General features: G+C 47.2%; 1 protein-coding gene across 5 annotated transcripts in view; it reads left to right on the top strand.

The window, feature by feature from the left end:
• Positions 1-18,868: 18,868 nt before the first annotated feature.
• The window catches only part of IGF2R (insulin like growth factor 2 receptor), a 101,474-nt gene continuing 100,164 nt past the window's right edge, over positions 18,869-20,178 (top strand). For 4 of the 5 annotated variants that reach the window (XM_058289639.1, XM_004449793.4, XM_004449792.4 and 1 more), the window contains exon 1: positions 18,969-19,153. In XM_058289639.1, the coding sequence (XP_058145622.1) occupies positions 18,984-19,153 (170 nt within the window). In that variant the 5' untranslated portion in view covers positions 18,969-18,983. Of the gene's footprint in view, positions 19,154-20,178 lie in introns of all 5 variants that reach the window. The other variant, XM_004449794.5, reaches the window with a different exon arrangement.

Consider the following 20,178-nt stretch of genomic DNA (forward strand, 5'->3'; position numbering starts at 1 on the left):
GCTTTTGAAGTGAATCTGAGCCGGAAAATATGTATCAAAAAGTAATGTCATCCTGCCACCTGGTGGTAACATTCTCTGCTTTGTTTTTTCTCATTTTTGTGGTCTGCGAACTAGAGACTGTTAGGAATCACAGAATTTTCCTGAAAAGGACAACGTTTTCTGAACTACCAAAACACTTTCTGTGGAAAAGGGATCATGTAAACATGAAACTTACCATTAAGACCAATCTTTGAGGTGTATACTACTTCAAATATTCCCTCAAAAAACACTCATGAAATGTTTTCCTGTAGCTGTGGAGCCGATCTAGGCTTTGGGGAAAAATATAAGCCAGATCTCTATCCTCAATGAGTTTTATTTATTTTTAGTTTTTCAAAAGATACATAGAAATCAAAGAGTTTTAAAATATGCCAGAGAATAAGGATTTTTTACACAAATACACAAATATCGTGCAGAACAGGGGGCCACAGACTTTTTAGGTCACACACCATTAGCATAGGAACAAAGTCAGCATGCACCCCAATAAAAGGGTTTTATTTATAAATCGGAAGCATTTTGTGATAGAGCATGTTCTTACAAGGCATGCATTAAAAGGAAATTAGGATAAATGAAAGCAGTGGTCCCAGCACTTTTGCCTGGCATCTCGTTGGCTTGTTCACCCCATATTGGAGGCCACAAGTGTAAATTAGGATAAGCATGAAACTGGAGAAAATGGGAACAGAAAGACCCTTAGGAGGGCGCTAGACCACGCCGGCAAGGCGTAATGTCACTCTAAGTAGGCGGAGGCCGAAGAAATGTGAGAAAAGGGATGGGCATTGCAGGAAGAGAATTTTAGAATCGTCAGGACTTTAGGGAGAAAGAACTACTGAAGGTGATTCTGAGGTTTTGTTTTTAAACAAATGCTGTTGGGAAGATGGTGCATTATTTACCAAAAGAGAAACTATAGGAGAAAAGGTAGGTTTCTGGAGAGTTTTTTTTTTTTAATTTAATTGCCTTTTAAAAAAAAGATACATGGATAACAAAAAATATTGCATTAAAAGAATATGAGGTTCCCATATACCCCACACCGCAGCCCACTCCTCCCATATCGACAACCTCTTTCGTTGTTGGGGCACATTCATCGCATTTGGTGACTACATCTTGGAGCCCTGCTGCACCGCATGGATCATAGTTTACACTGTCGTTCACACTCTCCTCCAGTCCATCCAGTGGGTTATGGCAGGAGATACAATGCCCAGCGTCTGTCCCTGCAAGTGTGTTTTATATGTGCTAAGTTCTAAGCTCTGTGCATCTGGACATGTGAAAGTGGACTTGAGGAAAAGGAGTCCCGAGCAGAGCAGTCGCCCTCTGGCTCAGAGTGTTGGCCACACTGCGGGAGGGTATGAGTGGCCCAAAGAAAGACTGCAGAGTGAGAAGAAAGCAGAGCCGAGGAAGCCCGAGGACCCGGGGACAGCCTTCTGGCATTGGCCAGCAGGGGGAGCCCGAGGAGCATGTTTAGGGTCCACCCTGTCCGGGAGGGAAGGGAGCCGCTGAGCAGCGGTGCACGTCCAGCAAGGGCTCCGGGTGATTCCACGGGCAGCCCTGGAGCCGGGGGCCCTCGAGGGGCGCCTGCCGGCCTGCTGGCCCGCTCCGGTCCAGAGCGCACGAGCCACCTGCAGGCACCTCTTCCCAACTCCATGCTCACTGACGTCCGGTTGGTCTTGAAATCGGCAATGACCGGGGGGCTTTCACTTTTTCCCTGGGGGGGCTAGTTGTCAAATACTTGCCGGGATATGCACATTTGTCCCCAAACAAGGCAAGGAGACGAAGCGGTTGTGTCTTTGCACCAGCCGTGGAAGTGAGGCAGCTCCCTTCACCGAGGACCACACCTGGACAAGAAGGCGGTTGTGAGCCCACAGGAGACAATGCCCCTGAGCTTGGGGAGATCAGCGCCTTCCACGTGAGGGGGGTTCACGGGCAGCGTCCACTGCAGCCACCGTGTGGGCCTCCCAGGCCCAGTTTCACCTCACCTGGAAACAGCGGCTCCAGGAGTTCGGGCCGTCTCTTTTCCTCAGGAAATTCACAAGGGTTAGACCAGCTTCCTCTGCGGCAGCTGGTCTTGAGGTCACGACTGACAGTCGTCATCTGCCTCCTTCACTGCCCATTCCAGAACCCCTCATCCTGCAGCTTAACTGGTGGGGTGACCCAGACGCTCGTCCCCGAGGGGTCGGAAATCCTGGTCATCATGCCCTTCTTGGGCATTTGTCTATTTGTCATCAAAATTGGGCACAGGGATACCAAGAGATGCCCCATGGAGCAAAGTGCAAATGTATTTTCCCATGGTCTTCTGGGATCCATTCATCCTACAACGATTTTTTTTTAAATTCTAGGAGGGACTGGGGATTGAACCCCGGACCTCATACATGCAGAGCGGGTGCTCAACCACTAAGCCACACCCACTCTGCTCTCCTACAACTTTTACTGAGTGTTTTCCATGTGCTGTGCCTGGTGTTATGTTCTTCAGACGACTATGAGTCTGGCTTCTGATGTGGTGGCAGTTGAGGTATTAGCCCGTGGTTTGGACTCAGAATAGGGACACAGTGCTGCTTCCTTTAAAATGTGCCTTCCCCAAATTTATGCTCCCCAGTGTGACAGAGTCAGACTCATTTTTGGTTTCCCTACACATGGCTCTTTTGCCCCTTATATCTGAACCTATAATTAGTACTAGAGTTGATAAGTTTATGTCCAAGAGACTTAAATCTCTGGACTGTCCATGTACCAGTTGGGCCCTGAATCTCAAATAGTTGCAACACCTACTCTCCAGGTCACTGAACTCACCCGGGACAACTAACAAGGAGGTGAGGATGGACAAACACCACCCTAAGGAACAGAGATAAGGAACAAGCAAGGTAGTCTCACCCATCTGCCCCGTGGGATCTAAGCCCCCTCTCACTTAGAGGTGGCGTGAGCATCACCATCCCAGAATCCGTGGGATGGGGAATGAACAATGGACTAGAGTAGACTTACTGGTATTCTATTATAGACTTATAATTATTCTAGCAGTGGAGGAGCTCTTATCATTGATGGGGAGGCAGTGCCCACCAGAGGTTCTGAGGGCAGGGAGAGGGGAAAAATAAGTACAAGGTGGGGGCATTTTTGGGACATTGGAATTGTCATGAATGATGTTGCAATGACAGATACAGGCCATTACATATTTTATCATAACTTACAAAATTGTGTGGGAGAGAGTTTAAACTATAATGTAAACTACAATCCACACTTAGTGGCAATGCTCCAATCCATGTTCGTTAATTGTAACAAATACACCCCGCTAATGAAGGATGTTGCTAATGTGGGAAAGTGTGGGAGGGAGAGGAAGAAGGCATATGGGAATTCCTTACATTTTTCATTGAACGTTTATGTAAACTAAGTATCTTTCAAAAAAAGATAGGACTTCTCTCATGAACTCTAACAATAAATAATACCAATACAGGGTGTTACTAACAGGGTGGGTTGGGGGGAAATCCGCCAAATGTAAGATAGGGGCTAGAGTTAGTAGTAATACTTCCACGGTGCTCTTTCATCACCTGGAACAAATGTTCCACAACCGTGCAAGGTGTTGGTGGTGGGGTGAGGTATGAGAGCCCTGTATGATGATATGCATGTTTGTTTCGTAAGTTCACAACTTTCACTATACACTGATTGTTTATGTGTGTTCCTGTAGGAATGATATACTTCAATAAAATTTTTAAATGGAAAAAAATAAATAAAGAGCGTGCCCCCTAAGGGCTGCCTGTGGTGGGAGGAGGTTCTCCTGGCTAACTACAGGAAGAGGAGCGTAAAGCGAGGAGATTCCTTCTGCCCCAACAAGGGGCCTTGGAAGGAAAAATTGGGCCAACCCAGAACTAACATCCTATGCTTGTAAACACCAAGGATGGGGCTTTTTATCCTGTCTATTGTGTAAGACTTCCGTTTCCATTCGTAAGTAAAGCACATTCTATGTCACAAGTAGAGGATTGTTTTCACCGTGAACTTTCTCTGTTCGTGACATCCCCACCCTGTTTACCGGTTTCCAGCCACATTTCTTAAGATCCTTCAGGGTGTGTCCACTTGGGAAAAGTACGAAATTCTCAAAAACTGGATTAACTTTAATTCACTTAAAATGTCTTGCCACGCAAGTATTAAGGGTGGGGAATGGTAGAGAGGGAAGAGAAGGACAAGCTGAACCAACAAGAGAAAGATGGCGTCCTTCTCCAAAGGTTGGGAATCGCAGTCGACTGGGTCTTCCTCTTTAATGGCTCGGGGTGCTTATTCCTGCCTCTCTATCGAGGCTGCGAATTCTTGGATGCGTCTCCTACTCTCCGTGGTGGTTACCACAGCAGAGGACACGTGCAGGGCAGGTGCCTATCAAATGGCAAATTGAATCCCTTGATTCCTGGCAGAGAATAGTTTCCACTAACAGTTCCTGAATCAACTTGATTTTCTGCATCATAATGAATAGACTCTAACAGATGGGTCTGCAGTATTGCCCTACCAACTACCTAATCTAAAAGCTTTCCCTTGGCACTTGGCCCTCTTTTCTCACTTTGTGCTCAGGAAACATGGAAAGCAGCCACTCGTGGGAATATTCCTTTCCCACTCATGTGCTTGTCAACTCTTTTATCGAACTCCTCTTACATGCACGGGAGGTCACAGTGAGGAGGGATGTTCTTGGCTGTGCAGAAAAGAATGAGCAAAGCTGGCCTGGACATGCTGTCCTCAGAAAGGCCTGCCTGCAAGGTTGGCCGTAGGCTAGCATCTGGGAATTTGAAGGATCAACAGTTCCCTAGATATAGAGCTTTCCCTAAATGATAAAAGTTGTGTATTATGCTTAAACTGTTTGTGCAAGCAATGTGGTTTATGTTGGACATCTGGATTTTTGAAACTTCCAAGCAGAGGGTATCTACATGACCAGCCCCTAATAAAAACCTTGGGTTTTGACTCTCTAAGGAGCCTCCCCAGTAGATGATACTTCACTTGTTATCATAAGTCTTTGCTGGAGGTATTAACTGTGCCTGTGTGTCTCCACTGGGAGAGAGATTCTTGGAAGCTTGTGCTTGTTTTCCTTCTGGATTTTGCCCCATGAACCTTTGTCATTTGTTGGTTTTGCTTTATGTCCTTCTGCTATAATGAAGCATAGCCATGAATATGAATATATACTGAGTCTTTAGAGTCTTCCTAGTAATCACTGAACTGAGAGTGACCTAAAAAGGCTATGAGTTCAAATGGTATGACACAGGTTTACCTTGCTCTACCCAGAATGGGTATGTACATTCTGTGGCTCCCCAGCCCTGAAGAAGAGCTAATAATTAAAGCAGCGGATCCTAACCTGAGATCACATCGCCCTTATGAGTTCCACATATGTATCATGTTATTTTAAAACTGTTCCCAAAATTGCAGCTGGCCTCCCCAGATCTGAGATGGAGCCAGTTTTCCTCTGCTGGTGTGGGAAAGAACATTTCCAGTGAAGGAAATCATATATATCAGCCTGGAGGCAGGAAAGAGCTTGGGGAGTTGGCGGTTCATAAAGGTAACTATGGGACAGAAGCTTGAGCTGGGAGGAAGAATAGACTCATGCTTTTAGACCCGAGTCCAGAGTCTGTGTTAATCTACAAGGGTAGTGGGAAACCATGATAAGATTTTTTAGCAAGAGATTGCCATAATACCCTAAGAGACACAAATCCACAAACGTGGGTGTGCAGAAATGTGGCTTTTCTAAACTTGCATTCGGTTTGGCAGACAAATTTTTCATTTCTTCGAATGGAGGAGCACTTCTTTTTCACACAATTCAGTTGCTTCCAGCTTAGGAAACCGCTGGGTTAATTCAGGATTCATGCCAACCTCTCTCTCTTTCCCACTCTTCCCCGGTGGTATCTGGATTCAGGTGAGGTTTACACACGGTCTCGGTCTGGGGGCAGGTGCTCCGAGGTCCTTGAAAGTCTTCTTCTCCCTGACTTCCAGAGAGGTACACCATCCCATCATGGCCATCCATGGTTGGATTCATTGTGTTGGTCTTTGTCCCAGTTAGGAAGCACCCTGCAGACCGCTGGCTATTTAGTTCAGGTGTTTCTTTGCCACCTTCCCTTCTCTCCACCTCACCACCTTAGAATTCAGACTCAACCACTCAGCTGCCAGGTGGGACCCAGAAATTCTCCTTGGGGTTTGCAGCCTCCTGGACTCCTCTCTAAGAAGCCAAGCATTTTTCAACTTACCTGAGGCTTTTAGCAGGCTTTCTGGGCTCTCTGACCCAGTTCTCAGCCTGGGAAGTAGGGTGCTGGACCTGCCAGCATCTAAAATCTATGAAGGATGCTCTGATGTCCTTTTTCTCGCTTGCTGGTCGAGCTCTGCCTTTTGGGTGGGAAAATGGCTCATGTCTTCAGACACGTCTGCTGGGGGCAAGTGTGCCAGGTCAGTGGATTCCAGGGAGGGTGGTGAGCAACTGGTTCCATCTAAACCTGCCTCGGTTGAAGATGAGGTTTCCAGTCCTTAACGTTCACCCTGACAAGTACCTTTGTTGTTCTACGGGGACTTGTTCTAGGGGACTCCCAGGCCCTCTGATGGGATGGAGTAGTTTTGAGACAGGGAGTCACTTAAAACCAGCTAATTTAAAGGAAAGGCTGGTGACCCTCTGAAAGGGGAATTAAGTCTGCGGCCCCTGCAGCCTCCACTCTGCACCTCTTTTAGACTCAACGGCTGCCGGGGACCCTGCTGTGCTGGTTTCTCAACCTCTTGCTCTCCTCTGCCGGCCAGCCCTCCTCTTCCTCTCTGCCCCCTCAGCCCATGGCTACATTGTATCTCAGCTTTTGGGGCTGGAAACTGGCTCCGTCAATCTGCATCTTCACAGTTGGCTGGGAGGCCAATGACTTCTGGGTCTACCAGCCAAATATTTGCACATTTAGCTTCTGGTCTGCAGCGGGTGACTCATGACTGCAGGAAGGGCTGGAAGGGGCCCTCAGGGTCCAAGAAAAGGGCTTTCAGGTGGCGGCGGGGCTGCAGAGCTGAGAAATTCATGGAAAGAACTGAAGAACAGGTTATTTTGCCCCAGTTCAATTCACATTCTAGAATGTGCACGCTGGCGCCGTGTAGCAATAAAGGGCGGAAAGCCGGGCTGATGGCTATCAGGGAAGTCTGGACAAGGGCTCATCAGGGTCTTAGACCCGGGTGTGTCTCTGGAGATTTGTTTTGTGCTTGTAAGTCCTGGTGGACTGTATGCCAGGGATCTTATCATTTCATGCTATCAAGAAGGCTTGTAGCCTAGTTGTGGATATCAGCAGAATTCGTAAACTCTATTTCAGGCCACTCCCCGTTTTTCATCCTTTCAGGGATATATTCTTGTTCCACATAATTTTAGATTAACGACAAGCACTAAGAAATGTGTTTTGTGAACACACCCAGGATCCTTTTCGTCTGCTGAATAACCATCACTGTAGGTGGGGTCCGTTTGTAAATGTCTGAACAGTTAATGAAGCCAGCTAATGGGGAATGTGCTTTTGCTAGACATTCTTAAAATGTGTCCAGTGCTCAGGAGCAGATGTAGCCCAACTGGTTGAGGGCCTCCTTTCCACACATGAGGTCTCAGGTTTGATCGCTGGTACTTCCAAAAAACAAGCAAAAAAACACAAAAAACCCAAAAAAACAAACCACAGGAACTTGGGGCAGCCGGTGTGGCTTTGGGGTTCAATCCCAGGCCCCAGGGGCTCCAAAAAAAAAAAAAAGTAAAAGAAAAACGTGTCTAATGCTTGTCTTTATCTTGACTCCAGCTAGTTCCAGGGTGTGGGCAAAGCCCGAGCCCCATTCTACCCTGGCCAAGTGCACACGAGCTGTCTTCCTCATTTACCAGAATGGAAACACTTGCTGAGGGGAGGCCAGGGTCAGCAGGAGACACAGCCCTCGGTGCTCCCGCCAGGACTTCCTGCCCCTTTGGTGGCACATTTGCCCCCGCGGTGTAAACGACCACACCATCTGCCCCGAGTCTGGGCGGCAGAAAAGCATGAAGCAACAACCCACGTAAAATTAGCCCATCTCGCCAGTGTCTCTCCTGTAACCACGGTCACTAAAGAAGAGTCTTGACAAACAGGAAATCATTGTAAGAACTGCTCGATGATTACACTGGAGATATTTCACAAATGATAGAGCAGAACTGCTTAAAAGCAAAGCAAGCTTCCAAGGGGGAAAATTACATGCAGAGACCATGTTATACTCTCTGGAGCAGCAGCCTGCAAATGGATTTTCTCCCCCTGCCCCAAAGAGCTACCCAGTAGGCCTGGTGCTGTGGGAAGATCTCATTCTTGCTTGTTTAGCAACTAACTTAAAATGGGAATGTTGGCAGGACTTATTTATGATTGTTTTCTTATAAAGGTGGTACCAGGGATGGAACTCGGGTCCAGTACATGGGAAGCAGACAACCAACCACCGAGCTACACCTGCTCCGCATGGCAGCACTTATTTAACAGACCAGTCTGAGAAGTGCAGTATAAAATCAAAGAGCTTCCTCAGCACAGCTTCACAGCCCTTTACAACAAGAAAGATCGCGAAAGCCGTGAAGGGGTTTGTAAATGGGGTGTGGGAATGGCACTGACCACCTTCTAGCTGCTGAGATGACATCATCCCAGGGCAGGAAGCTTCAGGAAAACACCACCGTTTGTGAGAGAACGAGAGTTAAAGAGGCGAATGACCTCTTGGTGAGTTATTATGAAATAGTTTTGATCTCACGGACACGTTGCAAGTTTCTCTGCTCCTCTGCAGTCCCTGGGCCACAGTAGGAGAACAGCAGATGTGTGAAATGGAAATAGTGACTGTGTCCTTGCTGGGTGCCACTGAAGAATGGATTTCTGCATACAGGGGGACGCTCAATTAGTGCTGTTTAGTTTAAAATCTTTGGCTCAAAGAAAGGCCTGATGGGAAAATGATTTTTACAAGGATCCAAAATATCCCCTTAGAGCAAATTCATGGTAGGATAGCAGCAAAGTGGAGTGCAGAATTAACTTTGACTAAATCTTAGTCTACTTTTAAAAATTATTTTTATTTTCTGTTTTTTAAAACATACATAGATCACACAAAATAGTCTACTTTTTAAAAAATATGCATTAAACAAACAGTTTGGTCATTGATGTTATTTAAAAAATAACCATTACCGCAACACATACCATTAATTGAACACCTGGTGTATATCAATCATGTGAAAGTTATTTACTGAGTGCTCTCTGTGGGTTAGGAGCTGTGTGAGGTGCTCTATGCTATTAATTACTGTTCATATATTGCAGATTAGGAACTGAAGACTTAGGGAGGGTTAGTCAATTATCCAGGTGGCCCAGAGAGATTGTAGGAGAGCTGGGTTTCTAACCCAAGATGCCTGCCTTGAAAGCCCAGGTGCTTAAGCAAAAACCATAGTATATTCCATAAAACTCCGTGGGCATTCAAGGTGCTAGGGGGAAAGCCTCACACAATTTGACATAGATTACTGGTCAACTGGCACTATCATGCCAATTCAATGTCCAATAAATGAATGCTGTTACATGCTAGGCGTTTTGTTGGGTACTGAGAAGGACACACAAAAATAACACGATGTAGGCAAAAAATAATATAAATTATTGTTCCTGCATTTACCAAAATAAATGCACAAAAAATGGAAAGTTAACTAGCAATACAAGATGGCATCTGGTGAGAGGTAGGGTCGAGAAGTGACCTTGGATTTTGGGGAAGGGTCAGGGCACATCACTGGGACCAAAGGGACCAGCTAAGGCATGTGGGAGGATGAGAGTCTTGTGCTGGACTTTGCAGGAAAGGGAGTTGATTTGTGGGAATGAAGAATGGATTTGGAATCAGAAACTGGAATTCAGCTGCAGCCCCAGTTCTGTCATTAACCAGATGTGTGAACTTGAGCCAGTTAAAGAACTTCCCTGGACATGAAGGCAGCACAGCTGGAACATCTGCAGTCACGCCGACCCCTAGCCTGAGTTTGCCAAGGTGACTGGAGAGGCGGCTTATTGTCCCTGTGCCTCTCCAGCGTCCTGCCCGGCTGCTCCAATGTGACACGTTCAGATCTTGGAGCTGCACACTCAGTCACCACTACACAAAAACGAGCCTGTGGCACGCTCACAATTTCCAGTTTCTGAACTGACTTGTTCTTAAGTCTCACAAATCCAGGACCTTCCTCTTTTTTGTTCTATAACCTTAGGCAAGGTACTTTAATGCCTTGTGAACCTTAATTTGTTCATCTGTAAAATGAAGATAATAATGCCTTACAAAGTCGTTGTGTGCATGCATGATTGTCAGTCACCTCGTACATTGTAGGTCCTTGACAAATGAGAGCAGCTATTATTACCCAGCTCTGGAACACTCTGTGTATGACATAGTTGCAAGCAACACAAGTTATGAAATGTCATATTGAATGAATTTATTTCTTTGTTTCAAATTTTAAATAATCACAGAATTGGGTCATCATGGAAAGATAAAAAAAGAAAGAGAAAAAAAAAACCCAACTGTGTTAGTTGTGCAAAAACTCCCTTAGGAGGAGTGGAGACAGAGGAAGAGAGGGAGGGAGGGTTTGAGAGAATGAGACTGAGTGTTTTTAACTTTACAAAGTACTCAGCATGTTTTGATGTCAATAAATAATCCAAAATCCCTATTTACACCTTTTTGAGACTAGAGAATATTATTTATCAGAATGAGTAATGCCTAGTGTGTAATGATTTATTCAGGAGCAGAAGCTGGATAGTCAAAGAAGACCCATTGTTTTCTTCCAACACTACATCCCTCAAACTCAACTTTCCCCGTTGTTATTTTCCAGAAAAGAAGGAAGGAAGGAAGAGAAGAGAGAAAGAGAGAAAGGAAGCAAGGAAGCAGGCAACCTTCCCCACACTTGTGGTATGGTGACTGTTACAATACTGCTACTCTTTACTTTGACTTGCTAATGATTATTGTTGCTTTCTTTTCACAGAGCTTTCTGCATATGTGGATGGGGAATCTGAAGCTAAGAGAAGTGACAGTCTATGAATTCTTAAAATTATTGAACTAGATTAAAGATTTTCATTTTCAATAGTATATGTTTGTCAAAGACAGTATACAGTCATTGTAACATCCAAAAGACACCAATGATGAATTGGGGAAGGGGTTTTGGTGATTATTTCACTATGACTAAGTCATATCAGTAGAACCTTATAGCCACAATCACAAACATGATCCCATTTAGATCTCATAAATGCCATTTGTATGAGGTTTTCACTTAGGATGACTTTGGATGAAATAAATGGCCCAGTTCAGACTCAGTGAAAGAAGGTGGAAGGGTTTTTGGTTTTTTAGGTCACGGAAGACTAGAGTGGTAGACTGAATTTTGTACCCTCTCAAAATACCCGTTCTTAATCTTTAAAAGCAAATTTTTAAAAATTAGGAGGTACCGGGAATTGAACCCGGGACCCTGTACATGGGAAGCAGGTGCTCAAACACACGCTCCCTGTGCTTAATCTTAATCCGCATTCTGTGGGAGCGAGCCCATCTATAAATAGAATTCGAAGATGCTATTTTTAGTTAAGGTGTGACCCAAGTGATTCAGGACGGGCCTTACTCCATATGATTGGAGTCCTTTACGAGCAGAAGAAATCTGGACAGGGCGAGTCAGAGAAAGTCACAGGGAGGAGATAGAAGTCAGGGAAAACTGGAGGAATAGATACGAAGAAAGCGGGATTGCCACGCGAAAGGGAGCAGAGACACAAGCCAAGGATCCCCAAGGGTGCAGCGAGCCAGCGCCAGCTACCAACTCTGAAGAAGGAACGGCCGGCCAAGGCCTGGTTTTCCAAACCGTGAGTCAACCCATTGTGTCATATTTGTCACAGCAGCGCGATAGACCAAGACATCCAGAGAAAGACTCTGTCCAGCCATCCACACTGTCAAACCCTTCCTAAGACTGGTAGAAGAGCTGCTAGGAATAACTGGACCTCTAACTTCCTCGTTCGCGCCTACGTTAGAGAAATGCCAGCTTCACGTGGTGGCATTTTCTTAAAAGCAAGGACACCAGTTTCCCAGAAGCCTCCAACAATCCTTTTCTCTTGATTCATTGGCACAGAGTGGCCCAGGGCGTAGACATTAAATATGTACATTTTCTAGATTAAGGGTCAGCAAATATTGCCCTTGGGCCAAATCTGGCCAGCTGCCTGCTTTTTTAAGGAAGTACTGGGGATTGAGGCCAGGATCTTGTACATGGGAAGAAGGTGCCCAACCACTGAGCTCCACCCGCTCCCAGCTCCCTGCTCTGAGAACTACAGTTTTATGGGAACACAGCCATTTCCATTTGCTTATGCCATGTTTGTAACTGCTTTCACACTGCAATGGCAAAGTTGAGTAGCTGTGACAGAAACAGTATGGTCCATAAAGACTAAAACATTTACTCTCTGGCCCTTCACTGAAATTTTGTTGACCCTTGTTCTAGATGAAGAAAGTGGAGTTGAGGTTAAATGTCCTGCTCAAAAAATATATATAAAAAAAACACAAATAAGAGGCAGAGACTAGATTCTAACTAAGATATCTAAAGCTCTCTCCACTACCAGATCCCCTGGAAAAATTCTTCGGGAGAGGCTTATACATATATATATTTTGGGGTTGTGTGATGGTGTGCCAATGCTTCCTTTCATAAAGAGCAACACTGATAAAGCCTCTGAAATAAACAAGTCTCCAACAAATAATCCTTAGGAACAACAAGTTCAAGCACAAATATGAACAGAGAAATAGGGAGGGTATGGGAAAATTGCAAGACTATTTTGCAGTTCATCATAATAAGTTTGACACCATGTTTAAAAGTATGTACAGTATGTCACCAAGATGGTAACATGAGATGCTCCGAGATTACATTCCCTACAGAAATTTTAAACATCAAAAAAAAAAAACAACAAAAAAAAACCAGGCAGAACCATCTTTCTCAGAGCTCTGGAAAACAGAGTTGCAATAACCAGGAAATCAAGGAAAAGGCAACTTAAAAACAGTAAGAGGGAGCCAATGTGGCTCAGTGGCTGGGCACTGGCTTTTCTTTTACGAGGTCCCAGGTTCAATCCCTGGCCCCGGTACCTCAAAAAAAAAAAAAAAAAAAAAAGGTAAGAAAACCTCGTGGTGCTGTTGCTGTCCCTTCTCCCACCACATCCCTGGGTTGGGGCAGAGCTGACCCACGCCCCCAGTGCACGTCCACGGTCAAGTTTCTGGAGGGAGAAGAGTAATTTCGACGTGCCCCTAGGGGGCATGCATGTCTATGCCAAACTGCCTGGTGACAGCCTGAAGGACTGAAGCTGGACATTTGTTCAGGTGACCGACTCAGAACTTGTTCAGTACGTAGAAGCAGCAGGGCAGCCAATACACTGTGAGAAAGCAGCCAAATCGCAGCTGGCGGGAACACAGGATTGCTGGCTTTGAGACATACAATAAAGTACCTAGGGCCAGGAGGAAAGACTGTTTCTTAGAGGGAAAGAGGATGTTTGGGTTCATATAAATGGGGTATTCATAAGGACACACACGCATGGCCAGGATAAGACCCATACTCAGAGAAGACTGGGAAAATCATACGCTGTGCCCTCAGGCTGTTTTTCATTTACTTTTTTCTCCTCCCTCCCCACCCCACCCTAGGCTGTTTTTTGGGCCCATTGCTAATGGCTAAATTCTGAAGGAGAGCTTTAGTTCAGGCTGAACTGCCACGACCCAAGACGGTATTTTCTTTTCTGTTTGTCTTGTCTTGTTTTCCTCTCTGTCTCTCTCCTACACACACACACACTCCTGACACTCAAAGAAATCTCAGACATGACACGAGCTTGATCCAAGCTGAAGGAACAGATACCTCAGTAATAAATTCCAAATAAAGAAGACTGTATTTGGACAATACAATGGCACATGAAAAGGATTATACACCCTGACCAAGTAGGATTTATCCCAGGAATCCAAGGGTGGTTCAAGGAGGAACATCAATCAATGTAATAAATGACATTAGTAGAATGAATGAAAAAAATATCATTTTGGTGGATGCAGGAAAGGCATTTAACAAAATCCTGCATCCTTTCTCGAGAAAACCACTCAAAACTAGGAATAGAAGGAAACTTCCTGAACATGATAATGGGCAAACGTGAAAAACCATGGATAACATTATACTCAGTGGGGAGTGGATGTCGCTCAAGTGACTGAGCACCAGCTTCCTGTGTGTGAGGTCCTGGATTCGATCCCTGGTACCTCCTAAAACAAAACAAAACAACCCCAAAATATTATACTCAGTGGTGAAAGACTAAATGTGGTTCTTTCTATCAGAAACAATGCAAGGATAACCACTTTCACTACTACTAGTCAATACTGTGCTTGAGGTGGAAATGAAATAATACAGGAATTGTTCTTGATTTCTGAGCCTTCAGTCAGTCATGTCAGCTGTCGGGTATTCAATGAAATCTAAATTTCTGAAATGACCATCTAAGCTCCTTTAGGAGCTGATTCCAATAAAATTTTCCAAAATGATATTAAAATTGAGTATCTCTCCCACTAAACTGTGAGCTTCTGGAGGGCAGGATTATATTATATAAGCCCAGGATTTAGCACAATTCAAACGTAGTTTATTAAATGGGACTAAAACTTATTCTTCTCTATTTCTTTAAAGGGTTTTTATTTAAGTAGAAGATCGTGTTCACTATACAGGTCCTGCATTTTTCCACCTGTACCTTTTCTATATTTCCGTATATCCAACTCAAATGTGATCTCTTCCACGGTACGATCGCGTTCCCAACTTCTCAGTGTGCAAAATGTCAAGCCTAAGGAAAAGTTGAAAGAATAGTATGAGATCACGAATATACCTTTCACCTACATTTGCTAATTGTTAATATTTTTGACATTTGCTTTCTATCGATACATATATACTCCTTTTTTTTTTCAGAACCATTGCCCCTAAATCTTTCAGCAGGTATAATCTAAGAACAAGGATGTTCTTTTATGTAACCACAATCCTGGTAACCACACCCAAGGAATTTTACATTGATTCAATAAATAATTATCTACTGTTCAAATTCTCTTTTTTTTAGGCAAATAAGTGAGTTTATTAATCATCTGAAGAATCGTCACATTTTCAAAAGGAATGACAATATGCCTTGAGGGTCTTGTGGTAGAATCACCCTCAGAAGATTGGTATAGGATTACCCTAGGTGTTCTGAAAAATTAATGGAGTTTTCTGGGTAAGCCTCTGCCAGGGTTTCAGAGATCACTCATTAGCTTTATCTACGGCTGCTGTTGCTCTGGACTCTAAGCAGGTATTTTGTCAACAGCAAAGTCTGTCCTAGGGCTGTCACTTGAACATTGGTTTCCAAAGCTGGGCCAAGCCTCAGGTGCAAGAAGACTGGGCCATCGTGATGGTGGATGGTCAGAGAATGGGCAGGAGCAACCCATGCCAAGCCAGGCTCTTCCATTAGTTGTGGGACTTAGGCTAAGATCTCTGCGATTTCCTCAATGGTTTGCTGCAAAACTTAAATGAAATATAGCAGAGTTATGCCCTATATCATTTGACTTTAGAGTTTCTTTTTTTTTTTAAGATTTATTTTTTATTTATCTCCCCCCTCCCCCCAGTTGTCTTCTCTCTGTGCCCATTCGCTGTGTGTTCTTCTGTGACTGCTTCTATCCTTATCAGAGGCACCCGGAATCTGTGTCTCTTTTTGTTGTGTCATCTTGCTGCGCGTAAGCTCTCTGTGTGTGCGGCACCATTCCTGGGCAGGCTGCACTTTCTTTCGCGCTGGGCGGCTCTCCTTACGGGGCGCACTCCTTGCGCATGGGGCTCCCCTATGCGGGGGAGACCCCTGCGTAGCATGGCACTCCTTGCGCGCATCAGCACTACGCGTGGGCCAGCTCCACACGGGTCAAGGAGACCGGGGTTTGAACCGCGGACCTCCCATGTGGTAGACGGATGCCCTATCCATTGGGCCAAGTTCGCTTCCCTAGATTTTCTAGGGTAGAATTTAGAGTCAGGTTTTCCCATTGGCCCTAAGTGTACTTTATACCTTTCTCTTTGGGGGGTCTAGGTTTCAATTGATCACATACTGTCCTTGGTTTTCATTCTCCTTTGATTTAGGACAGTGCTTCTCCAACTTCCATGTGCACAAGAATCTCTTGGACAGAGTGTTAAAACCAATTCCTAGGTCCCATTTCCAGACATTTCGATTCAGTAGGTTGGGCCGGGGTCCATGAATTTATATTTCTAACGGGTTGGTAGGTGATGCCAAAGCTGAAGGTCCAAAGGACCACACTATTTTCCCCTCTCTTTATTGTTTTAAAATGTTACATGCAAAAAATATAAGAGGCCCCCATATAGCCCCCACCCCCCTCACCCCACTCCTCCCCCATCAACAACCTCTTTCTTCATCGTGGCACATTCATTGCATTTGGTGAATACATCTTGGAGCACTGCTACACCACATGGATAATGGTTTACATTGTAGTTTACACTCTCCCTCAGTCCACCCAGTGGGCCACGTATGTTCTACCAAAGGACCACACTTTTGAGAACCACTGATTGAGAACGGGGCTTGACAAACTTTCCGTGTAAGAGGCCAGAAAGGCTGTCCTGTCTCTGTTGCCACTGCCTGATGCTGCCAAAAGCAGCCATAGACAACGTACAAGCAGAGGATGTGCTTATATTCCAATACATCCTTATTTGCGAAAACAGCTTGTTGGCTAGAACCGGCCATGGGATTTTCTGGCAACCCTGATGTAGAAACTTTCATTTTTGGGGGGTGGGGTGGAGGGAGGGGGGTCTTTTGGAGCACCGCCATTTTGGGATTGTCCAGTTCAGTTTTCTCACAGAATGTTTCACAATCTGGATTTGTTTGATTTATCCTTAGATTTCGGTTAAACACTTTGGCAAGAATAAGTGATATTGTGTACCATTGGGAAAAAATTGTGAAAGACTTTGAAATGACCCAAAAATATTACTTTAGTGGAAAACTGGTTGTTGTCTAGCTCTTCTGGGTTATCTGATTCTATGGAGTCTGTGACATTCATTGCCTTTGAGCTATTTTTCAACTTTGTGAACTGTAGATCACTGATACGATTCTTGTAAATTAGAGAAATTGTAGGTTTACAGAAAAATCATGCATTAATTTGAGTTCCCATATACCACCCTATTAATACCTTGTGTTAGTGTGATATATTTGTTACAATTCATGAAAAAACATTTTTTATAATTGTACTAACTATAGTCTATCATTCACAATAGGGTTCATTGTGCTGCAAGGTTCTATGTTTTATGTTTTTATCCTAGTAAGATATATGCAACCGAAAAAATCCCCTTTTAACCACATTTGATGCAAACCGTAAATGCAAATTGTGTCCAATGGATATGCAATTTATTTTTGACCTATGGGTTGACCAGTCACCCATATATTAGGCAAATTCATTTTAGCATTCCTGACCATGTACACACGTGTTGGAGTCTCCTTTTAGCAGTTGTAACATCTTACTGGCCCCCAATTAATAAGTTCAAGAAAATCTTTGACTCATGCATTTCACACCTGTATCTGAGTCATGATTACGCTCACTTTTAAATATTATCCTTTAGCAGTACTTCTCATTGAATGTCTTTGGGGGCGGGGCACAAAATATCAGTTTTTCCAAATACCATGATAGTAATTTTAATCACTGGATCAAGGTGGCTCTACCGGATCTTTCCATTGGGTAGATACAGTTTCCCTCATTAGGGTGATACTTTTGACACAGTTCCCAACAATCTTTTACTTGACGGTTTGGGTATCCAGTGATACTCTTTCTTGACGCTCACAGCTGAATGTCTGAACCGTCCCTCGGAATCACTTCACTTTCCTTTCCTGGGCTGTCCTACTCTTTGGCTGTATAGGACGGTGGCGCAGCTACAGGCGCTGGAACTGTCCCGCTTGGGTTCGGCGCTGGCCTTCTCATTTGCTAGCTGCATGACCGTAAGTTAACAGCTCTGTGCCTCAGTTTCCTTATGTGTAAAACACGGGCAGAACAGGTACCTAATTACAGGGGTGCGTTGGGTTCAAGTGCATAACGCAATCAGAGCACCAGAACACGACTCGGCATAGAAGTACTTGCTCCGTCCGAGTTAGCGACGGTGGGACCAGAGGAGTCGTGCGTGTTTCAATCCCAGCTCTGCCACGTGTCAGCAGCATCGGGCGAGTCACGTGGGTGGGGGAGGGCGCGGTCACGAGCCCTTGCGCCCCAGCTGCTGGTTCGGAAAAGGGTTCCCACTTCTTAGTCTGTGAAGGTTCAGGCCAGTGTCTGGCCTGGCGTCAGCGTTTCCGACCCATCAGCAGTGACCTTGATGATCCCGCGCGTTCCTGATTTACTCTGTGGATCCATTTTGGGGGGAGAGAGGGGTTTAAGTGGGTTCAGATTTCCTGTCCCCTCGGCGTGCCTAGCGCTGAGCCATTCACGGAGGAGGGGCTCCGCACCGATTCCAGTAAAAGCCTTCACAGATCGGGGCGCAGCGCGCCCTCGGGCTCCCCCGGAGCTCGCGCGCCCCCGGCCCGGCCGCCTTCGTCTCCGCAGGGACCCGCGCTGGGTGACCCACCTCCCGCAGCAGGCAGGGGGCAGGGCGAAGGTGGGGACCGCCCCCCACCCTCCCCCCGCAGGCTCCAGGGTGTCACTCCGAAGGGCAGGACGAGGGGTGCCCTCCGGGCCCGGGGTGCGCTGGCCACCCCGCGCCCTCGCGGCCGAGGGCGCACCCGCCTGGGGCGCGCGCGGGGCCCCGGGCTCACGTGACCCGCGCGGGCGCGCCGGGCGGGCGGGGGATCACCTGAGCCGGGCGGTCACGTGACGGGGAGGGCGGGGGCGGTGCCGGCGGTCACGTGACGCGCGGGCCCCCCGCCGCCTAGACGAGCCCGGCCGAGCCGCGCCGCGCTCAGTCGCCGCCGCTCGCGCTCCGGCTCCGGTTCCCGCTGCGCAGCCCCGGCGGCGCGGGCGTGTCCCCGAGCAGCCAGCCCGAGTCGCGCAGCATGGACCCCGCCGCCCGCCGCAGCGCCGCGCCGGGGCCCTGGCCCGAGCCCGCCGCCCGCGCGCCGCGCGCGCTGCTGCTGCTGCCGCTGCTGCTGCTGCTCGCGGGCCCGGGCGGCCAGCCGGCGGCCGGCGCCGCGGCCCAGGGCGCCCAGTTCCCGGAGCTGTGCAGGTGGGTGGCGGCGGCGGGGCGGGCGCCGCGCGCGCTGTCCCCGCCGCCCTCCCCGGGACGGCCCTGGCCGCGCGCGCGCCTGGCCCTGCCGCACCCCGGCGGCGCCCGGGGACCGTGGTGGTTGGGAGCCCCCGGAGCGGGAGGGTGCTTGCCGGGGGTCCGGGTTTGGGTCCCCTTTCCCCCACCCCGAGAGGCGAAGTTGCCCGCGCGCTGGCCCGGGGAGGAGAAACTGCAGGTCCTTTAGGGTGCGGGCCGGGGGCGGGGGGCGGAGGACGCAGGTTCTGGGCGCTGGCTCGAGAGTCCCTCCGGCCGCGACCATCTGTGGCTGTCACTAAGCCGCGGGAGGCGTTGTGCGCGCGCGGCCGGCTGCCCCGACCCGTCGGGGTGACAGACCCGCCCGGTGCCCTCGCGCGCGACTCCTGCCTTCGCCCTCCGTCCCGCTCCCCAAGGCCCCCCGTGCATCTGGGAAAGTTGGAGGAGGCAGGAACTTGGGCTCCGCTTTGTCCGCGCTTCCACGTTTTGAGGAAAGTTCCACGCGCGGGGGTCTTTGGGGAGGTCCCCAAGTTCGGGCAGGCTTGGGAACGGTCCCGGGGCTGGGCGTTTTGGGTTCCACTGGCTGATGAGTTGCTGCCTGTGGGTTCCCTTTTTCTTTTTTTAAGGTCGGTGGCGGCTGTGCCGCTGCAGGCGAGGTGCCCGTTTGTTCCTTTGGGCTGGGGGAGGGCGGGGTCCCCATCCTGTATTCTGCTTTCGAGGTTTTACTCCTTACCTCCGGGTCCTAACTTTCTACCTGGTTGCTCAACTGATGTCACTGATTTTTCAGGTGGTGGAACGTCTGCTTTGGGAACCAGGGTTGGATAACCACGAGTCCCTCTGAGTAACTGTTAATGTCTGGGCGCCAGGGGCAGAGGAGCTTCAGTTGTGGGAATTTTCTGACCAGCCTTGCCGGGACGGTTTAGGATTTTGTAAAATTCAGTCTTCTATGTGTGCGTTTAAACTAGTAAGAAGGAAGCAGGGTGATGAAGACT

Source organism: Dasypus novemcinctus, chromosome 28, assembly GCF_030445035.2.
Source record: "Dasypus novemcinctus isolate mDasNov1 chromosome 28, mDasNov1.1.hap2, whole genome shotgun sequence".
NCBI classification, from domain to species: domain Eukaryota; kingdom Metazoa; phylum Chordata; class Mammalia; order Cingulata; family Dasypodidae; genus Dasypus; species Dasypus novemcinctus.